The 18,698-nt window shown below is 37.5% G+C and overlaps 1 protein-coding gene across 3 annotated transcripts in view; it reads left to right on the top strand.

Annotated features, from left to right (window-relative positions):
* The first annotated feature begins 2,552 nt into the window (after positions 1-2,552).
* Positions 2,553-18,698, top strand: part of LOC137393553 (myoferlin-like) — a 72,872-nt gene continuing 56,726 nt past the window's right edge. For all 3 annotated transcript variants that reach the window (XM_068080151.1, XM_068080152.1, XM_068080150.1), the window contains exons 1-9: positions 2,553-2,576; positions 3,434-3,561; positions 4,458-4,513; positions 8,730-8,821; positions 10,905-11,004; positions 14,252-14,390; positions 14,750-14,868; positions 16,934-17,128; positions 17,286-17,480. In XM_068080151.1, coding sequence (XP_067936252.1) covers positions 3,471-3,561; positions 4,458-4,513; positions 8,730-8,821; positions 10,905-11,004; positions 14,252-14,390; positions 14,750-14,868; positions 16,934-17,128; positions 17,286-17,480 — 987 coding nt within the window. In that variant the 5' untranslated portion in view covers positions 2,553-2,576; positions 3,434-3,470. The remainder of the gene's footprint in view (positions 2,577-3,433; positions 3,562-4,457; positions 4,514-8,729; positions 8,822-10,904; positions 11,005-14,251; positions 14,391-14,749; positions 14,869-16,933; positions 17,129-17,285; positions 17,481-18,698) is intronic.

Genomic DNA, 18,698 nt, shown 5'->3' with positions numbered 1-18,698 from the left:
TATTGAGTATTATTAAATCTATAGAACATCCCTTTACAACTCCTAAACTTTATTGAATGCACTAAAGACATGAAAAAACTAAAAATTGTTACAGTGACACTTTCCAAGATCTTTGAAGCATGATGTTATTTACAAGCATACGGAAAACATGAGTGAATAGGTCCAATTTCTTGGATCCAAGATTGCACTTACCTTTTATGGTCTAATTTCAAATTTGATTTTAGCTAGTCAAAGATGTTCTCTTCATACTTATTCAAGTTATACGTTATACATACATGTAAGTTATTCTTATGTCTGTGTTAATGCTTCACCACAACTATTGTCGTTATCAATAATTCAATACCATCCCTGTTAAAACGAACTGCAACTTGTTGAGCTGGAGGTCTCTAAATTCTTTTGAGTTTCCAATCTAAACATCCTGAGAGATCATTTTGAGTAGGCATTATTGTTGCTCTTATATGTTGATAGATTTTGTTAGCTTGAATTATTGCTAAACAATTGGTACATTTTGAATTTTTAAATTTAAATTTAAAAAAATTGAGTCGTTTTAAACTAATCTATGATTAAGCGCTTGCAGATTTTTAGCTGATTCACCAAAACAGCCTTCAGTTTTATAAAAGGTGCAAACATTTTCACCTTTTGCATTTAAAAATGAATAAAAAATCTTTATCAGCACTGCATGCTGAGATGTTTAAAGTGCTGCCATTGCATTGGTCAAACATATTTGTCAGATATTTTTTCAATCGACACAAAGAATATCATTTTACATGTATCTTCAGCATCAAATCTGGTAATATTTATAGAAAATTGGTGTACACTATCTGTATCACTAAATAGACAGTCCTATTTGTACAAGTTGAGTAGATTAGCAGTAGATTAGTAGATTAGCAGTAGATTAGCACTTGTGAAACTTGTTGAATTTTTTAGTATTCTTCAGTCTCAATATTTACAATCAAAAATGGCATCTCAACTGTAATCTTTTATTACTGTACATTTTTATCAAAATATGAAAGTAGTAACAAACTAGAAGCATTGGCAACTTTCCTTGTCTAAAGCACAATATAATGTTAGCATATCACTTTTTGTCATTATAAGTTATTTACTATCTCATTTTTTTGCTACTACACTGCTTTATGCATAAGAATTTGAATTAATTTTGCCAAATTTATGCTAAATTGAAGAAATCTGGACAAATACCTTTAAGGTTAGAAGGCACCCGTGGAGAGACCCTCCCTCAATATATAGTCTGACAAACTTGAAAAAGTCATATTCTGGTGAAGTTTTTTGAGACAAATCCAATGGTATACTTGGTTTGTTCACCAAACAAACGGTTCTCATTTTATGAAACAGAATGTAGTTTCGAAGTCATGTTTCTCATGCAAAATATCTAGATGAAAGTCTCGGTGTATTCACTTTAAAAATGCTTATTATAGTGCCAAACAGTGTATATCATGACAATATTGAAGCAGAATTTTCAATTACAATTTTTATTCAGGCAAAAAGAGACAAAAAGTCATATATGCGAAATCAGGTTGGAGTTTGGATCGTGGGTTGGACCCCGTACATAGAGAAAAAATTTTGAGACCATAAATACATCAGTTGGGTTTCAAGGAATAGCCATACAAAATTTCAAGTCGATATCTTTAAAATTGACAAAATGACAGCATTTTAAAGATTGAAAACACTGACAAAAAGCAAATAATGAGAAAACGCTGCCTAAAGTTTGGGAATAGAAAATGGATGATTTCTTTATAGTTATGGGCAGCTGGATTGTCATGGATACATCTCATACACTTTTAAAACCCTCCACTTGAATATGTATTATTAAAACCCTCCACTTAAATATGTATTATCATCTGGTGCTGATGACCTTCTGTTTGCCTTCTTAGCACCATTTACTACAGGTTCAGCTGCCTTGTTTCCACGTACCACCTGACAGCGATCAATATCTCGGGCATATTTTCTCTGGAAATGGCCAACACTCAGCCCAAGTTATTAGTGTTTTAAAGTGGTTTGACATACTTTTAGTGGCAGCAATGGAAAGAGCACACTTGAATTATATAGGAAACATGTTTTTCTTGAAAACAATTTTTTTGAAAAAAAATACTAATTTGAGGGTGGCTTTCTAAAGTTCAAAGGTTTTGAGTATATGCATATTGGCACTGTAAACGTATTTTTAAGGTGACTGCCATTACCAAATATATTTAGATTTAATTATGTGTTTGTTTTAGGTGATAAACACAGATTGTAAATTTTACGACACATGAAAATTTCTACATTTAAATTGATGCCAATTTTACTATTTTAGTTGTCTTTGCAATGAATTATTCAAGTAATTGTTAGCAGAGTTGTCTACTCTTGTTAATCAGAAGTAGTTGGTTTTAATTTTTACGTGTCCAGAAAGATATCGTGGCGAACTATCACTCCGAATGGGCAGTTTTTGTAAACTCGTATAAAATGGGCGTGATTCAACTCTCAACATTCGTGATATTAACCGCCGAATGCGTCATTCAGAAGGCGGTCCCGCAAGGAAAGCCGCCTACAGAATATTTCCTGCCGATTATAGGTGTACACCGGTACGTGTTTATTTTGCTTATTTTTTCCATTGTCCGTATGTTTTTACCAGGTTTGAAAGCATTCTTTGATTAAAAATGTTTTTGTTGTCTAAATAAACAAATAAAAATTACTCTGTGTAACTATATAACAAGTGGGTGACTACATTTAGTTTCTGGTCTTTAGTTTTGCTGCTAGGCTTCGAACGCTTTAAACACTTGATTAGTAGCACAGCTTGTGCTTATGCAGCTTTCATAGCCCATAAATATTGGAAATAACTTTGTTTAATAAGATTAATGATGTATTTTATGATAAACTAGTTTAATTTGCTTTGATGGTCTTGGTTTTTTTCTTGCCAGTATTTTATTTCATTAGCTATTGATCACATTGATTTCGCATAGGTGTCCCAAAAGTGTTTGAAGTTAAGTTGTTTTATTGCATGTATTTACTTTGATGGAGACTGTTGGGTTACCATATTGAAGGACTATCCGGACTGATAATTATACTAATTCATTATACAAATATCTGATTGTAGGCATAGCTCATTTATTGCTATACTCGATGTGCTACGCATTAATGCGAACTCTGTCTATATATAGGTGCCAACTGACTAGCTAATACAATATTCTATCTGTTTCGGAAATATTGTGCTCATATTCTCAAACTCCAGCAAGGATTGCTTTATTTAAAATAGATAGATTTGCTAGTAGGCATCTTCAACTCGTAATCTTATCTGAATTTGATACAAAAAGGAATTATCAATGTATTATGTTACATATTTGTGTTGTGCTGAATTGAGGCTTATTTCAATGAAGATAAACAATGTGATATATTGCATAACGGTCATGGTATATACATGCATATATGTTTTTTCACACAGACTGACATTTGCTGGCTGAAACTAATGCCAACAGGTCATGTCGTTCTCAGTGCTTGCCAAAAAGGCTACGAATGTGCCTAAGGAGAAGTTTGGGAAAGCAGATCCATATTGCCAAGTTATATACCAAGGTATTCATTCTTATGCCTTCATAAATAATACAATTCAAAGTTGAACCAGATAAACCTAACCATATTAATAAATTCTTTGCCTAAATTTTGTCAAATGTATTTCAGTGTTGCAGACTTTGGGATGTCACTCATATGAGTAACTAGCATACGAATGCCGTTCTGTCAAAAGCAGCGTTTTGTCAAAAGTGTTCTATCGAAAGCGCATTTCTAATTCCCAGTAGTTGTTGCATTGGCAACCTCAGTCAGCTCCAGATCGTACAGTCACCTTTTTGTCTGGTCTAACTAGTGCTCCAGTTATGTAATCTCATAATGCTGGTAGAAGTCTCTGACTGCTTAACGTCGCAGTCATCTATGTGAGACTATATATATACTTAAATATTCGCTGCCGTCGTTAGATCTGTTTATAAAGCTTAGAGCAGTTCACTTTCATGGTAGGTATTTAGGACATTCTGCTCCGGGTTTTTTCAATTGGCTGGCATATAGTTTGCCAGTATATGGTAGGTATTCAGCCGGCGGCGTTAGTAGAGATGACACTTCACTCATTTCTCTTCACGGTCTACTTATCACGGTGCGCACAGCTTGTCCTACCTGCCGACTAGCAAACTTTTAGTGTGTTACTCTTGATACTATATGAGGCTGATCTAATTACTCGCATTCATTCAAACAGGAATGACGACTGCAGATGTCCATATGCTTGAACTGAAGTTTTGGTCTGTGAAGTATCTTCTCAGCTTTTTAGCATTTACAATCTAGTGGAGTAACAATCTAGATACTTTCAAAACCTGCGAAGTTAAGCTTTAACTTTGCAGAAAAACTGACCAGCTTGGGCTAGCCTAGCCAATATATCGCTAATTGTTAAACCATTATTTTTATCGAAGGCCTTTTGTATTTTCCAGGTCAGAAGAAAAAGACGAAGGTGATAAAGGACAGTGATTCTCCGGAATGGAACGAGGTAGGCTTGCCTATTCTAGACTCTTCAATATTGACTAGCCTTTTGTTACATCTTCCATGCAATTTTCTATTCCCTCTAAGACGCTATTGTCTGTTCACAAACCTATTGCAATTTGATTGCCTAGGTAAATATTTATGCTATTCAATTTGTGTAGCTTGCATTTGCTTCTCCACTTCTTCTTTTCAAACCAGCGTCCTATAGACAGCATCCTATAGACAGCGGTCTATCGACACCCCCTATAGACAACATTTTATATACACCACCTTAGAGACAGCATTCTATAGACACCACTCTAGAGACAGCATTCTTTAGACAGCATCTTGTATACACCATCCTATAGATAGCATCCTGTCGATAGCATCTTATAGACACCATCCTATAGACCCTATAGACAGCATCTTAGAGACAGCATCCGATAGACTGTACAGCCCACTTTTACTAGTGCACCTGGTAGGTCACATTATTAGAACCTGGTCTAATCACCTGATCTAATAGACCCTATAGACAGCATCTTAGAGACAGCATCCTATAGATTGTACAGCCCACTTTTACTAGTGCACTTGGTCGGTCACATTCTTAGAACCTGACCTAATCACGAGGCTCATTTAGGTAAACGCTGGAGGTTGTGATAAGGCCTGCTGATGTGTTATGCTTTTTGAACAGCTAATGGGCCATGATGTCACTGTTCTCATTTTCGTGGTCTTAATGTTCCCCATCTCCATGGTGTTACTTTTTCTCTTACACGTGGTGTTAATGCTACTCTTTCCATGATGTTACTGTTCCCCTTTCCATGGTGTGACTTTTTCCCTTCTAGAAAAAATAAATTTTTTTTGCATTGCTAAAGAGCTTGTTGAACATATATAGTAGGCGCATGGTCTCTGAAGGGCGTATGGCTGTCATGGCTCTATGGATGAGTTCATGTCAACCAAAACATGCATAATATAATGTTCGAATAACTCAACATGAAGCAAACACTTACATAGGTGAACCTGATATATGATTGGTTGTATATAAGTAACTATTATTTGAATAAAACCCAACATTTTTGACTTTTTAATATCTGCATAGAATTGTTGATGACAATGCGGTGCGTATAACCACTTCTTCTCTTGCCAGCTGTTGGTTTCCATGACTAGCTGCATTTACCCGTGCTTGTAATGGGATTTATGTACATCAATGTGGTTTTAAAAAAGCTATGCTTGCAGTGTTGTCCCTAGTTTTTTGATCTCCCTTATTTGTACTCGGTAATCACGCTGATTATCAGGCCCTACATACCCGGTGTGTCATTCGGACAACACGTAATACACCCATTTTCTGGTATGACAGCACCGTATCAACTCGTTAACGCAATCTACAGCTTCAGTTATCTTCTTGACATTCCCGACGCATCACACTCGATTGACCGAATTTATTTGAATGTATTTAGGTCAGCTTGGTCCACTCTATCTATTATACTTGGTCACAATAGCCATGTTATCTATCAATACCTATTGAAGAACAGCTTTGACAATTACTTAGCTTTCTTGATTATTCAGTTGTTATGTGGATTACAGAATTCATCGCTTCCCAGTGTGATTTATCACTAGCATACTTCTTATGCTACTCTCGCGCGCCTACGCAAATATGCTGCGAGTATTTACTGTTCACTAAAGTCACATGATTGAGGAAATTGGTGGTTATGGAAATGAGTGATTAATCCTTAGCCAGCGTTGTTCGTTGTTCAAGCACTAGCATCACTAGCGCAGGGGTTCTCAACCTTATTCAGTTCCAATTATGCCTTTTTATAAATTTGATTCCCACACACTTTTATCTCACATGACTAAAACAACCGATACAAATTATAACCCCATTTTATTGTACATATCTAAACATATAACAACATATTAATTTGTATACAACACACAACCATACATGACCTTTAGCATTTTCGGTGAATTGGTTTATGATTAGGGTAAACTTATCCAATCTAAATCTGGATGCATGTGTTCACATATATCTGGGTTCTGACTAGTAACTCATTATTAGCAACTAGTGTTATAGATAAAACCAAAATGTTAAATGATGAAACCCAAACTCACACGGCACTGCAGGACATAAATCGAAAATTTAACAAATCAGACACTTCTCTGTTCTCCCGTGTGTATTCAAAATCTTCCCTACGGGTGAATTACTCCCTGGTTGGGCAGCGTCTGCTGCAACTGTTTTTGCACTGATGAATGAGACTGCACACATGCTGTGATTTATTTAGCTGTGGTATTGCTGTCTTCTTAGAGGAGTGTATGCAGCAGCGCCCCATGTTAAATAAATAGTATCTCTCTGTCTCTTGCTATCACATAATAGTGGTGCAATTTTATGCCAGCATATTTTCTACAGAAATCTTTATGACACCATAGCTAAAGAACTTCTATTTACAACAGGGGGTACTTTTAGATTCTTTACAGTATGAGGTGTTTATGTTGACTGTATGTTTATAGTGTACTCACAAGTGCAGACATATGAGGTGTGCACATGTTGACTGTATGTTTATAGTGTACTCACAAGTGCAGACATATGAGGTATGCACACGTTGACTGTATGTTTATAGTGTACTCACAAGTGCAGACATATGAGATATGCACATGTTGACTGTATGTTTATAGTGTACTCACAAGCGCAGACATGTGAGGTATGCACATGTTGACTGTATGTTTATAGTGTACTCACAAGTGCAGACATATGAGGTATGCACACGTTGACTGTATGTTTATAGTGTACTCGCAAGTGCAGACATATGAGGTATGCACATGTTGACTGTATGTTTATAGTGTACTCACAAGTGCAGACATATGAGGTGTGCACATGTTGACTGTATGTTTATAGTGTACTCACAAGTGCAGACATATGAGATATGCACATGTTGACTGTATGTTTATAGTGTACTCACAAGCGCAGACATATGAGGTATGCACATGTTGACTGTATGTTTATAGTGTACTCACAAGTACAGACATATGAGGTATGCACATGTTGACTTGATGTTTATAATGTACTTACAGGTGCAGACATATGAGGTGTGCACATGTTGACTGTATGTTTATAGTGTACTCACAAATGCAGACATATGAGGTATGCACGTGTTGACTGTATGTTCATAGTTAACTCACAAGCGCAGACCAATTACATAGGTCTTGCGATGTTTGGGATATGGGATAGTGAGCGAACATCTGTAGCAAACTACAGTCTAAGATCTCCATCAACATTTACAGTTAGTAGTCTGTGGTAACCGATCACTTGCCATCGAATACCGTTGTTGCAAGGTCCCCAAAAAGTGCCTCTCTGGTGGTGCCATTTGTTAGGAAAGTGTTACAAGGCACCATTATTATTTTTAGCCAGGCCGTGTTAACAACATAATTGCTGTTATGTGTTGCAGACTAATGTGCCTTAGCCCGATGTGCCTTAGCCCGTTTCACATCATAATAATGTGACATTGTTATTTTTACTATATCTTTAAGCCAATTAAAATTTATGACCATAAGTCAAAGTGCTAGACGCTAGCGCCAGTGCTAGACGCACCCCACTTCTTTTTTCATCCAGAATGGTCCACTACTGGTAGACTCTTCTGGCACTGTACAAATGGTCCAAGTGCCCCGGGAGTATTCTACAGACTTCTCACGCGACATGTTCTCACGGGCACATTGTAATTTGACTCACCTTTGAGTGCTCTATGTAAGAACAGTATGACATACACACTCCTTGAATGTTGTTATCGAGTTTGTCTTCAAGTTTACCTTGTTCAACTGAGTAACTATGTCTTGATTGCCCGAAAGGAGCATATAGAAGATAACTCCGAGATTACTAAACCTGTACATCAGCCAATAACAGATGCTTCACATGCATGAAAATTGAGAGATCGCTACTCTGGAGTAAAACACTTTGTAGCTATATGGTCGACATAGGGATAGTGTTGTGCATCTCCTCTGTATATTTCCTTTTCTAAATAAATTTCCTATGGGATGCAGCGACATATAGTAGCATTAATTTTGGTTTGTGAATAATACAATAGGTTGTGATTCAATAGATCCCAGGCTATGATTGTCACTATCCTCTTTTATCATGACTAGACTATGCTGTTACTGTCTAAGTAACATACCATATCCATATTATAGCAATAATTCTAGGCTTATCAAGTAAAATTACAGATGTCTTCTTTCTGTAATGCATTTTCCTTTCTCCATAGAACCTCAGCTTTGACTTGGCTGGGAAGCAACTCTCAGGAACAGACTCTATCGATGTTGAACTCAAAGACTGGGAGCGTATTGGCAGCGATAAGTACGACTACTATACAGTATTTAGTAGATATAGGAGTGTTAGCTTGAGTGTTTGCTACATCCAGTTTTCTTGCAACGATAGCCATGTCTTTCGAGGTCATGGTAAGGTCGTGATAGATGGGTTTGTACAAGGATACCTTTTGGTTTTTGTGCAACTTGGTTTTTTCAATTTATACCCCAATATTTAATCTAGTTCTATTTTGACTATAAAATTCAAATTTTTGCTAATGTTTTTGTAAAATCTGTATAACATTCTAGGTTTATTTTGCTACCCAAGTATCGCCATTGAATTGAGTTGCTACAAGATCACTAGCCATTGATGCCCCAACACTCTGTAACATTAGACACTTTTGATATGTTTAACATTACATATCACACATGCTGATAATATAAAATTGTGTTTCTCATATCTAAGTAAAAACAACTCGACCAGCTATCTGTAAAGACAATTCGACCAGCTATCTATAAAGACAACTCAACCAACTATTTGTAAAGACAACTCGACCAGCTATCTGTAAAGACAACTCGACCAGCTATCTAAAAAGACAACTCGACCAACTATCTGTAAAGGCAACTCGACCAGCTATCTTTAAAGAAAGCTCGACCAGCTATCTCTAAAAAAAACTCGACCAGCTATCTCTAAAAAAAACTCGACCAGCTATCTTTAAAGCCACTCGACCAGCTATCTGTCAAGACAACTCGACCAGCTATCTGTAAAGACAACTCGACCAGCTATCTGTAGAGACAACTTGACTAGCTATCTGTAAAGACAACTCGACCAGCTATCTGTAAAGACAACTCGACCAGCTATCTGCAAAGACAACTCGACCAGCTATCTGCAAAGACAGCCATTTTATTCTCATGTTGATGATATCCAAACATGCCCCAGATTTTGTATCCAATTGAACATTAAAACAAACAGCATTAGGAAAAAGATTAAGTCTACCTGGAGGGCCAAGCGCAGCTATATTCTTGTGGATGCTAGTTTCTGTATAGACGGGAAGGCGTTACTCACCGGAGAGCATTACTCAAGAGAGAGCTAGGAATCGCTGTTAGTTTTGACCACATGAGAGAAAGTAAACAAATAGAAAGGATATGCAAGCCTTGATCTACAAATATATACGTTCAATGATAGAGTTCAGGGTAGAGTTAGTTATATTGTTTGTCAGCATTTATTGATGTCTGACCAAGTATATTTGCAAAAACAAAGCGCCTATATATTGGGATGTGTTCTGTGCGTGTGGTGACATGAAATATGGTAATGGTACCAGCTAAATATTTCTACCTGCTGAAGTAGAATGTAGTTTAACTTTGTTAATTCATTTGCGGTGACCCGTTGCTTGAGTGTGACTCCTCTTGAGGTAAGATATCTCAAAGCCATCTATCCCCATGCCACCATTTTGTTTGTGTCGCGACATCTCTTCGTCGCTCAACAAGTATAGTTAATATTTTTATTGAATCGGACAGAGTTTATCATTGCTGAAGTCCCCCTCTCGCCACTTCTCTAGCATTGAATCCGATAGACACAAACTGGTTCTAATCGCTGAGAAGGTATGCATTGTATTCTCAAGGGCTTATGCATTTGATACATCAATTTTGTTTGAAACCATTGACATCTGCTTACAAGTGCTTATATCTGATATTAGAAAAAACAAGAAGGGGTATAGACAACACTGCAGTCTCAGTCTTGAATAGAATAGAGAATCGGGCAAAGCACTGTTGCAAAAGACAATATGGTGACTGGCAGTTATGCGGAGCAAGTGATAGGCAGTAACGAGTCATCACTGTCACTGGAATTGGCTTGCCTTGTGACGTTTTTACGATGTAAAAGCACATGGAGCTCAGGATGTTCACCAACATATCTCTATCTATTATAATTCATCAAGTTGGCATCAATTGCAGTTTCAAGTCTACAGCAAACCATTTATTATGATTAATAATAATTACGTCATACTCTGAGAAGTCACTTTCTGTGATCCCAGGCTGCAGAGATATTAGACACGATCACCTGCACCAACAGTCCCAACAGTCCTCTTTGTCCAGTTGTCTGCTTTGATAACTGAAAGGTTTCTAATTGTCGGCAGGTTGATTGGCAAAGCAGTGGTGGCTGCTAGAGACCTCATCAGTAAGAAACAAATAGAAGTTTCTCTTCCTCTCAGTGACAAGAATGGCCGACCCACCGGCGTAAGTTTCTTACCTCTTCTTTCACTTCTCAATCAGCTCACATTCTAACTTTTTTCTGCACCTCGCTTGTCTTTCCTCTGCAATAATCGCTATAATGGTCACATTTTTTCATTTGGGGCAATCAGATATTTCTCCATGTAAGGCTGCTATTTCTTGGTTACAACTTTGGACTGTTAATTTTTAATGATTTTATGGTTACATCTATGCACTGCTCTTGCATATACAGTTGCTATTTCATTAATACAATCATATGTTTGTGTGCTAACTATGGCTCAACTAAAAACTAATAGTGTTTCAGTTACTAACGTGAACACAACATGTATTAAAACTCCAGTTGAGATACTGTAGGAAAGCACTTACCTTCTCTACAAGCAACATTTTTTAAGGGAGGTAATGCTACTATTCAATATAGATAGTCATCTAAGTTTGAATGGATCAAATGTTTATCGCTAGCTAATAGTTGACCATCCAGGCATCCATAGCTGGTCTCCGTATGTGTCTGTCTCACGAATTGCTCATTCATGCTACTAGTAATGACTAGGTGTAGGGCAGTGCGGTAGACATCTTGTCTGATGGCTCAGTCTATAAAGGATTAGTTAATTTTAGTTGGCCAAATTAATTACGCCATCAATTAAACACTGCTAACAATTCTGTTCGACTTCCCAAGATCTATGACTAGTTGTAAAATAGAGAGCCAAATAGGCTTGACATCGTCTCAACCGAACTACTGCCAACAGACATGGCAACCATAATTTATTCAAGATTCTTTCCTCACAAGTAACGCTACAGCGCAGTGTTTTGACTCTAGGGTGTCTCTCCAGGCTTACTGGAACCCATAGTATTAGTACAAAGTAAAACATCACTTAAAATCATTCTAAAATTTTGCAAAATGTTGGCCATATTTGAGATGGAATAGTACGCAATGACCTGTAGTGCTGAAATTATTTTCAGACTTGACTACTGGACAATGCGTGTTGATTTTGTTATTACAAGTCAACACATGCAAACACCTTTCAATACCTAAACAAACCATAGAGCAAGGCCTACATGTAGAAAATGTGAAGTGTGACAATGACATTACAGTATGTAAACTTGACTATAAAATACTTGCTCACTATAGTTGTAGGCAACTGTCTGTACACATAACTGTCTTTCCATATAACTGTCTGTACCTGTAACTGTCAACACATGTAACTGTTTGTACATGTAACTGTCGGTATAGGTAACTGTCTGTTTAGGTAACTATCTGTTTAGGTAACTGTCGGTATAGGTAACTGTCGGTATAGGTAACTGTCTGTTTAGGTAACTGTCTGTTTAGGTAACTGTCAGTATAGGTAACTGTCGGTATAGGTAACTGTCTGTATAGGTAACTGTCTGTGTAAGTAACTGTCTGTGTAAGTAACTGTCTGTTTAGGTAACTGTCTGTTTAGGTAACTGTCGGTATAGGTAACTGTCGGTATAGGTAACTGTCTGTTTAGGTACGTGTTGGTATAGGTAACTGTCGGTATAGGTAACTGTCTGTTTAGGTAACTGTCTGTATAGGTAACTGTCTGTATAGGTAACTGTCTGTTTAGGTAACTGTTGGTATAGGTTACTGTCGGTATAGGTAACTGTCGGTACAAGTAACTGTCGGTATAGGTAACTGTCGGTATAGGTAACTGTCGGTATAGGTAACTGTCGGTATAGGTAACTGTCAGTATAGGTAACTGTCGATAGACTGGTTCTGGTAACTAAACATATGGGTGAAAACTGTGCGGTGGCTATTGTAGAAGCATTTTGTAAGATTTATCATGAGTTATCTTATCATGCCAGTTTTGTCAGTTACCAATACTAGGAAGTATATACCTTAAAGGTTGACTTGCAACAAAATTCACATTACAGTTATTTGATATGAAAAGATGTCTTACTCTGTTGTGTTGTAGGTACAAAATATGTGGAAAGGTGATTACAAGCTCTTAAAAGCTAAAAAACAAACAGAAAATCGCAGCCCCACAAGACCGCCGTAGTTTGGATTCCCTTTCCAAAACAGCTCAAATGTGATGTAGTTATGAGAGATGGTTTCTGTTTACACTTTCATGCAATCTTATTCGTCGAAATATTTTCACAAATATACTTAACGCATTCAATAAAACTATGTCTATCGTTCTTACGCGTCAGTTTTATCGTCATCGTAATGCTGTCACTTTTAGCAGTGATATCTTATAACTTACCGTAAAAATTCATTAACCATTTTAACCTTACCTCGAAGGAGTACATATCATTGTCTGATAATCATGACGAGCCTGTTGGTCACCTGTGATAATCGAAAAGTGCTGCAAAAATTATTTGCGAAGTATTGGATCATATGATCAGATTACGACTTGCCAATTAGACCAGGCCAAAACAAAACTGTAAAGTAGCGAGCATCTATATTTGATATGGGGTCTTCGGTAAAACCCGAAGTGTTTGTCATAAACTAGTACTACGATAAGTTTTATATTGAGCTTTGTATTGGCCTTTAAATTCACGTGAGAACATACGTGATAAGACGATAACCAAATTTCGTGACTACGTCATTGAAATAAAGAGATTGTAATCTACGGCGGCTTTTCGTTTTTGAGCTTTTAAGAGCTTGTAATCACATTTCCACATATTTTGCACCTACAACACAACAGAGTATAACTGTATAACAAATATAAGAGTATAACAAATAACTGTAATGTGAATTTTGTTGCAAGTCAACCTTTAACTGAACAGTAAGAAGAGAATTATATGTGTCTGTCATAGCCATTCACTCTGTTTTACTTTCCTTCAAGCATTAGCATAGTTACTGTTGTTTTTATGCATTAATATAGTTACTGTTGTTTCTATGCATTAGCATAGTTACTGTTGTTTCTATGCATTAACATAGTTACTGTTGTTTCTATGCATTAACATAGTTACTGTTGTTTCTATGCATTAATATAGTTACTGTTGTTTCTATGCATTAGCATAGTTACTGTTGTTTCTATGCATTAACATAGTTACTGTTGTTTCTATGCATTAATATAGTTACTGTTGTTTCTATGCATTAGCATAGTTACTGTTGTTTCTATGCATTAACATAGTTACTGTTGTTTCTATGCACCAGCAAAATGACTTAGAAAACTTTTAAAAATAGGCCCCAAGTCTTTTAGCAATCATCCGTGATTAGTTCATATAGAAGTGTTAGGAATGAGAGAGAAGAGGTAAGCCGGGATGCTATCTAACATCTCTGCTGATCTTGCAGGCCACAGTTGATCTGACAGTCAAATATGATGCCCCAGCTGCTAGTAGCAGCAGTGGAAATGGAGGTGGAGGAGGAGGTAGTGGAGGAGGGGTGGATGCTGTCGATGGAGGATTAGACGACGAAGATGATGAACCAGAAGGTAGAGCGCATGAAAGGCTTTTTGAGTAGCTCCAGGTTTTCAGGATTTAAAAATTTCGCGCCGAGTATCTGGTTGCACTACCATAATATGGTAGTAAGCTATATTATAGCTTACTATTCAGTTCTCCCAGATTACATCTCACTCGTGACTCGGGTTGCATTTGTTTTTCATTTTTTTTCCTCATTTGTATTCTGAGATAAAGACGAGCACTTAGCTTCTCATCTACCATAGGAATTCCTCTGTTTGTTTGTTTGTATACTTGTTTGTATGTTCGTCCTTCATTATAACCATTGTAATCAAAGTAGCTCATCTTAGCTTTCATCCCGGTACATGTGACTCTTTGCTACCTCTGCGCTCAGGTGAAATTGATGACCCCAATGCCACTCCTGAGCAACAGGCTGCTTCAGCAGCCAAAAAAAGAAAGAGGTCAAAGCAGAAGCTGAAAGCCAAACTTTCCACTAAGGCTACAGACTTCCAGGTAGGTGTCTTGAGATGGCCCGAGTGTGCTAGACTGCTGCAACATGCTGTCGCTTTAGGTCATCATACTAATAGTGATTATGCATTCTATAAATTGAGTGAGGAGTGACAGCATATACATTTGCTAGCGCTGCAGACAGCACTGTCAGTGCCTACAGAAACCACAATGAACAGAATGAGCTCCGTTGTTATAATAATACTAAAGGACTATGCTGAGTGCGTTGCAAGAGATCATATGTACATGGGTATGACTGCATAAGGCTAGGCACAGGAAGCTACGAGTTCAGATGTACTTGTAGTTCAAACTACAGTCAAACATGGATAACTCGAACTTCACGGGACCGAGCGAAAGTGTTCAAGTTATCAGAGCGTTCAAGTTATCAGAGCACTGTCACAAGTCCATGTATTTATTTATTAGCAGATACATGCACATATACAAACTATAATAGAAATCAAAAGCATAAATGGCTTGTTTCAAATTAAATGCTTCTAATGTAAAGTTGAAAACTTTTTTATCAAAAAGTATAGGAGATTTTTCTATCACTTGAGATTGTTTTGTTGTTTGAGGTGATGTTATTGCCAGGACGTTTTTTTAGATTAAAATTGGCAAAACTTGATCGTTGTTGAAATGCTCAGAAGAAAAGACATCTTTTTCTTTTGAGCGTTTTAACCGAGATCAATTTTGCCGATTTTTCTTGAAGTTTATGCGAAGGTCACCTCACTTTTTCATGCTTCCGAAAGGCGATCGCTAAGCGGATGTTTGGTAAAAGTCAAAATTCACCAAACCTTTAGAAAAGTCATTGACAAAAATATTTTGCCGACGGTGGTAATAACGACGCCTATGATTTATGAAAAGTTGAGGTTTACCTCTATGACTTGGAATAAAGTGATTTTCTAAAGCGATAACATCCGTCTCGGTAGCCGTTGGGCAAAAAACTGTTCGAGTTAACAGAGTTGAGGTCAAGTTATCTATAGCAATTTATCATTACGTGGGAACGGACCAAAGAAACCGTTCGAGTTAACCATGTGTTCGAGCTATCCGTAGGCGAGTTATCCATGTTTGGCTGTATGTAACTCTTGTTGAAGAGTTATCTGCTCACGTAGGATGATGCCACCGTTTAACTTTATTTATTTTTGGAATTGCAACTATCTTTGCCATTATTGTTTTCTTGTAACAATTTGGTATCCACACAGAGCCATGTCTAACTCCTCTTTGTAGGTAAAGCATATTTTGTTTAGACTTTTAAATATGGAGAGCAAAAGATGTTTACTTTTAGGCAATGAATATTTGGATATATTCTGACTCGGATGTCAAAGGTGGTCACGGTTGTACTCATAGATCGTAATATGTAGACAGAGACTGGGTCTAGGTGTATTTTCACTAGATGAGCCTGTACTTCACAGGCTTCATCGCTATGCATTATTTATGTACACACAGGCACTCGCGTATGTTCCTGCTATTTCAGTTGATAAACTAACAAAGTTATTTATTGTGGGTGGGGGTTGGAAGCAGTCCTTACTCCAGCAACACTTGGAGCAACAACTTAATTTTCTCCTATTGCTATTTATAGCTTATAGATTCAAGAGGTTTTAGTAGAGTATATACATTCATATTACTGTTAGTAAGTCCTCTACTAGCATTTTATTCTGGTCTACTTGGAACTGCTCTCTTTTAAGTGTGGTTCTCACGTCGGCTGCGAGACCCTGACGATAATCTCATGCCGCAAAACACGTGCGGCGCTAGACTCAGGGGGCTTATGTTCACATAAAGCTGCGTCGCTGATGATCATATAAAAATAGCCGCTCGCCATGCCGTTTTGAGAGTGCTGACCTTGACCTGTGCAGCGCATTTTGGGAAGATATTGTCTGCTGCTCCTTGTGAAAGTTGAACGGCACTGAACTTTTGCGTTGATCATCGGCAATTACCCGTGGTACTCGACGTGTTGGTTCTCATTTTACCGCCTATTGCCCTGCAATTCTGCTACTGGTGTTTGAGGCATATCTAGAAACCAGGCTCTACCTCACAAACTCTTTGTCAACTCTGTTATTGTTACACTATTCGACAGGTGAGGGTGAAGGTGGTGGAGGCACGGCAGTTAGAGGGAAGCAATGTACACCCTGTATGCAAGATAACTCTGTTTGGAGAGACAAAAACTACAAGAGTGAAAAGAGCTACAGGCAGTCCGATATGGAATGAGGTCTTCTACTACTCTAATGTCATCAGCCCAGCAGAAATTGTCGATGAGATGCTCAACTTTGAGGTTTGTTCATCCTGGCATTCACATGATATACACATGATATACACATGATATTCACACGGTATTCACATAATATTCGCATGATATTCACATGGCTCCAAAGATTTTTATCAGTTCCCTACTTAGCTTTTTTAACTGATTTATAATGGTATGTCGCTAGGTGTTCAACTCCAAGAGGCTGAGGTCGGATGCCCTCATAGGTTCATTCACGTGTGACTGCGGACTCATTTACCAAGAGGATGGCAATTACATTCTTAACAAGTGGCTCTTGCTGAGCCATCCTGAGGAGGAAGGGGGTGTTCGGGGCTACCTTAAGATATGCGTAGCCATCCTTGGGCCTGGCGTCGACGCTCCTGTGAGTCTATTTATTAATTACCTTCAGACAGCCACTGCTCAGCCTTAACTTTCGACTGCCTTTCGCTGCCAGTGTTGTTATTATTTAGTTAAATGAGGCCAGCGTTCTAAACTAACTAGTGGGTTCTGTCCCATACTATTTTCTCCACTTGTATCTTCAAGCACTCTTGTTTGAGCAGGAGTACAGACGGTATAGCTTAGTCTTCTACTGATAGCAGCATCGACTAGGTAGGGTTTTACCTGCCGGGACACTTGTCTGCCCATGTCATTGCTTATCCATACACTGATTAATAAAGATTAGCCGGTGATATGACACCCTGTTAGATGATATTCGACTAGACTAGCTAGATGGGTAGCAGCCCTCATATTTAGCCCCTTTCATTTGCTGTATTAGCTATTTTACAACTTGTCTGTTTACATATACATTTGGGTCACCGCTGTAGTGTCTAGTTCTTGCAGCCATCACTTATAGTATCTAGAATAGTATCCTCTAGTACTTGTAGTCATTACTATAGTGTCTAGTAGAGTATCCTCTAGTTCTTGTAGTCATTACTATAGTGTCTAGTAGAGTATCCTCTAGTACTTGTAGTCATTACTATAGTGCCTAGAAGAGCATCCTCTAGTACTTGTAGTCATTACTACTAGAAAAGTGACAGAGGAAAATACAACATTTTATCCTACACGGATTGATGCGTTTGCTTTCACTGCTGATGAGACTGGTTCACCAGTTTGCTTAATATGTTATGAGAAATTTGCAAACAAAAAATCAAATGTCGCAAGACATTTTCAGAATAAACACGCAGCCTTTGCTAAAAAATATCGAGAGGGAGATGAGAGAAAAAAGGCCATTTCGGAACTGATGCGTACGGCTAATTTGAGCAAAAATTGCTGCATGAATGGCATTTGCTGCAGTTAGAATCTAAGTTCAGCGTGTTGTTAAAAGAAAGACTGAATTAAACATGAAGTTGCAATTTTTCTTGAAACTAACCTTATAAACAACATAATATTTTCGGGTTGTGATCAAGTTATTATTAGCTATTTTATTGTTCTTTGCAAAAGTGTAATTTTTTTTCTCACCGGTTAAATCATTATACATGCCACACCTTTTCGTTTTATGTTGTAAACATGGTATAAAAGCATTGAAAGCAAAACAAAAACGTTTCATGTGGTATTTATATATTTTTTAATTCAAAATATCGAAGGGGGTTTGTGGCTCCCA

The sequence above is a fragment of the Watersipora subatra genome, chromosome 4, assembly GCF_963576615.1.
Source record: "Watersipora subatra chromosome 4, tzWatSuba1.1, whole genome shotgun sequence".
Classification (NCBI taxonomy): Eukaryota; Metazoa; Bryozoa; class Gymnolaemata; order Cheilostomatida; family Watersiporidae; genus Watersipora; species Watersipora subatra.
The sequence above is the reverse complement of the archived record's forward strand: the minus strand, read 5'-3'. Positions and strand labels throughout refer to the sequence as shown.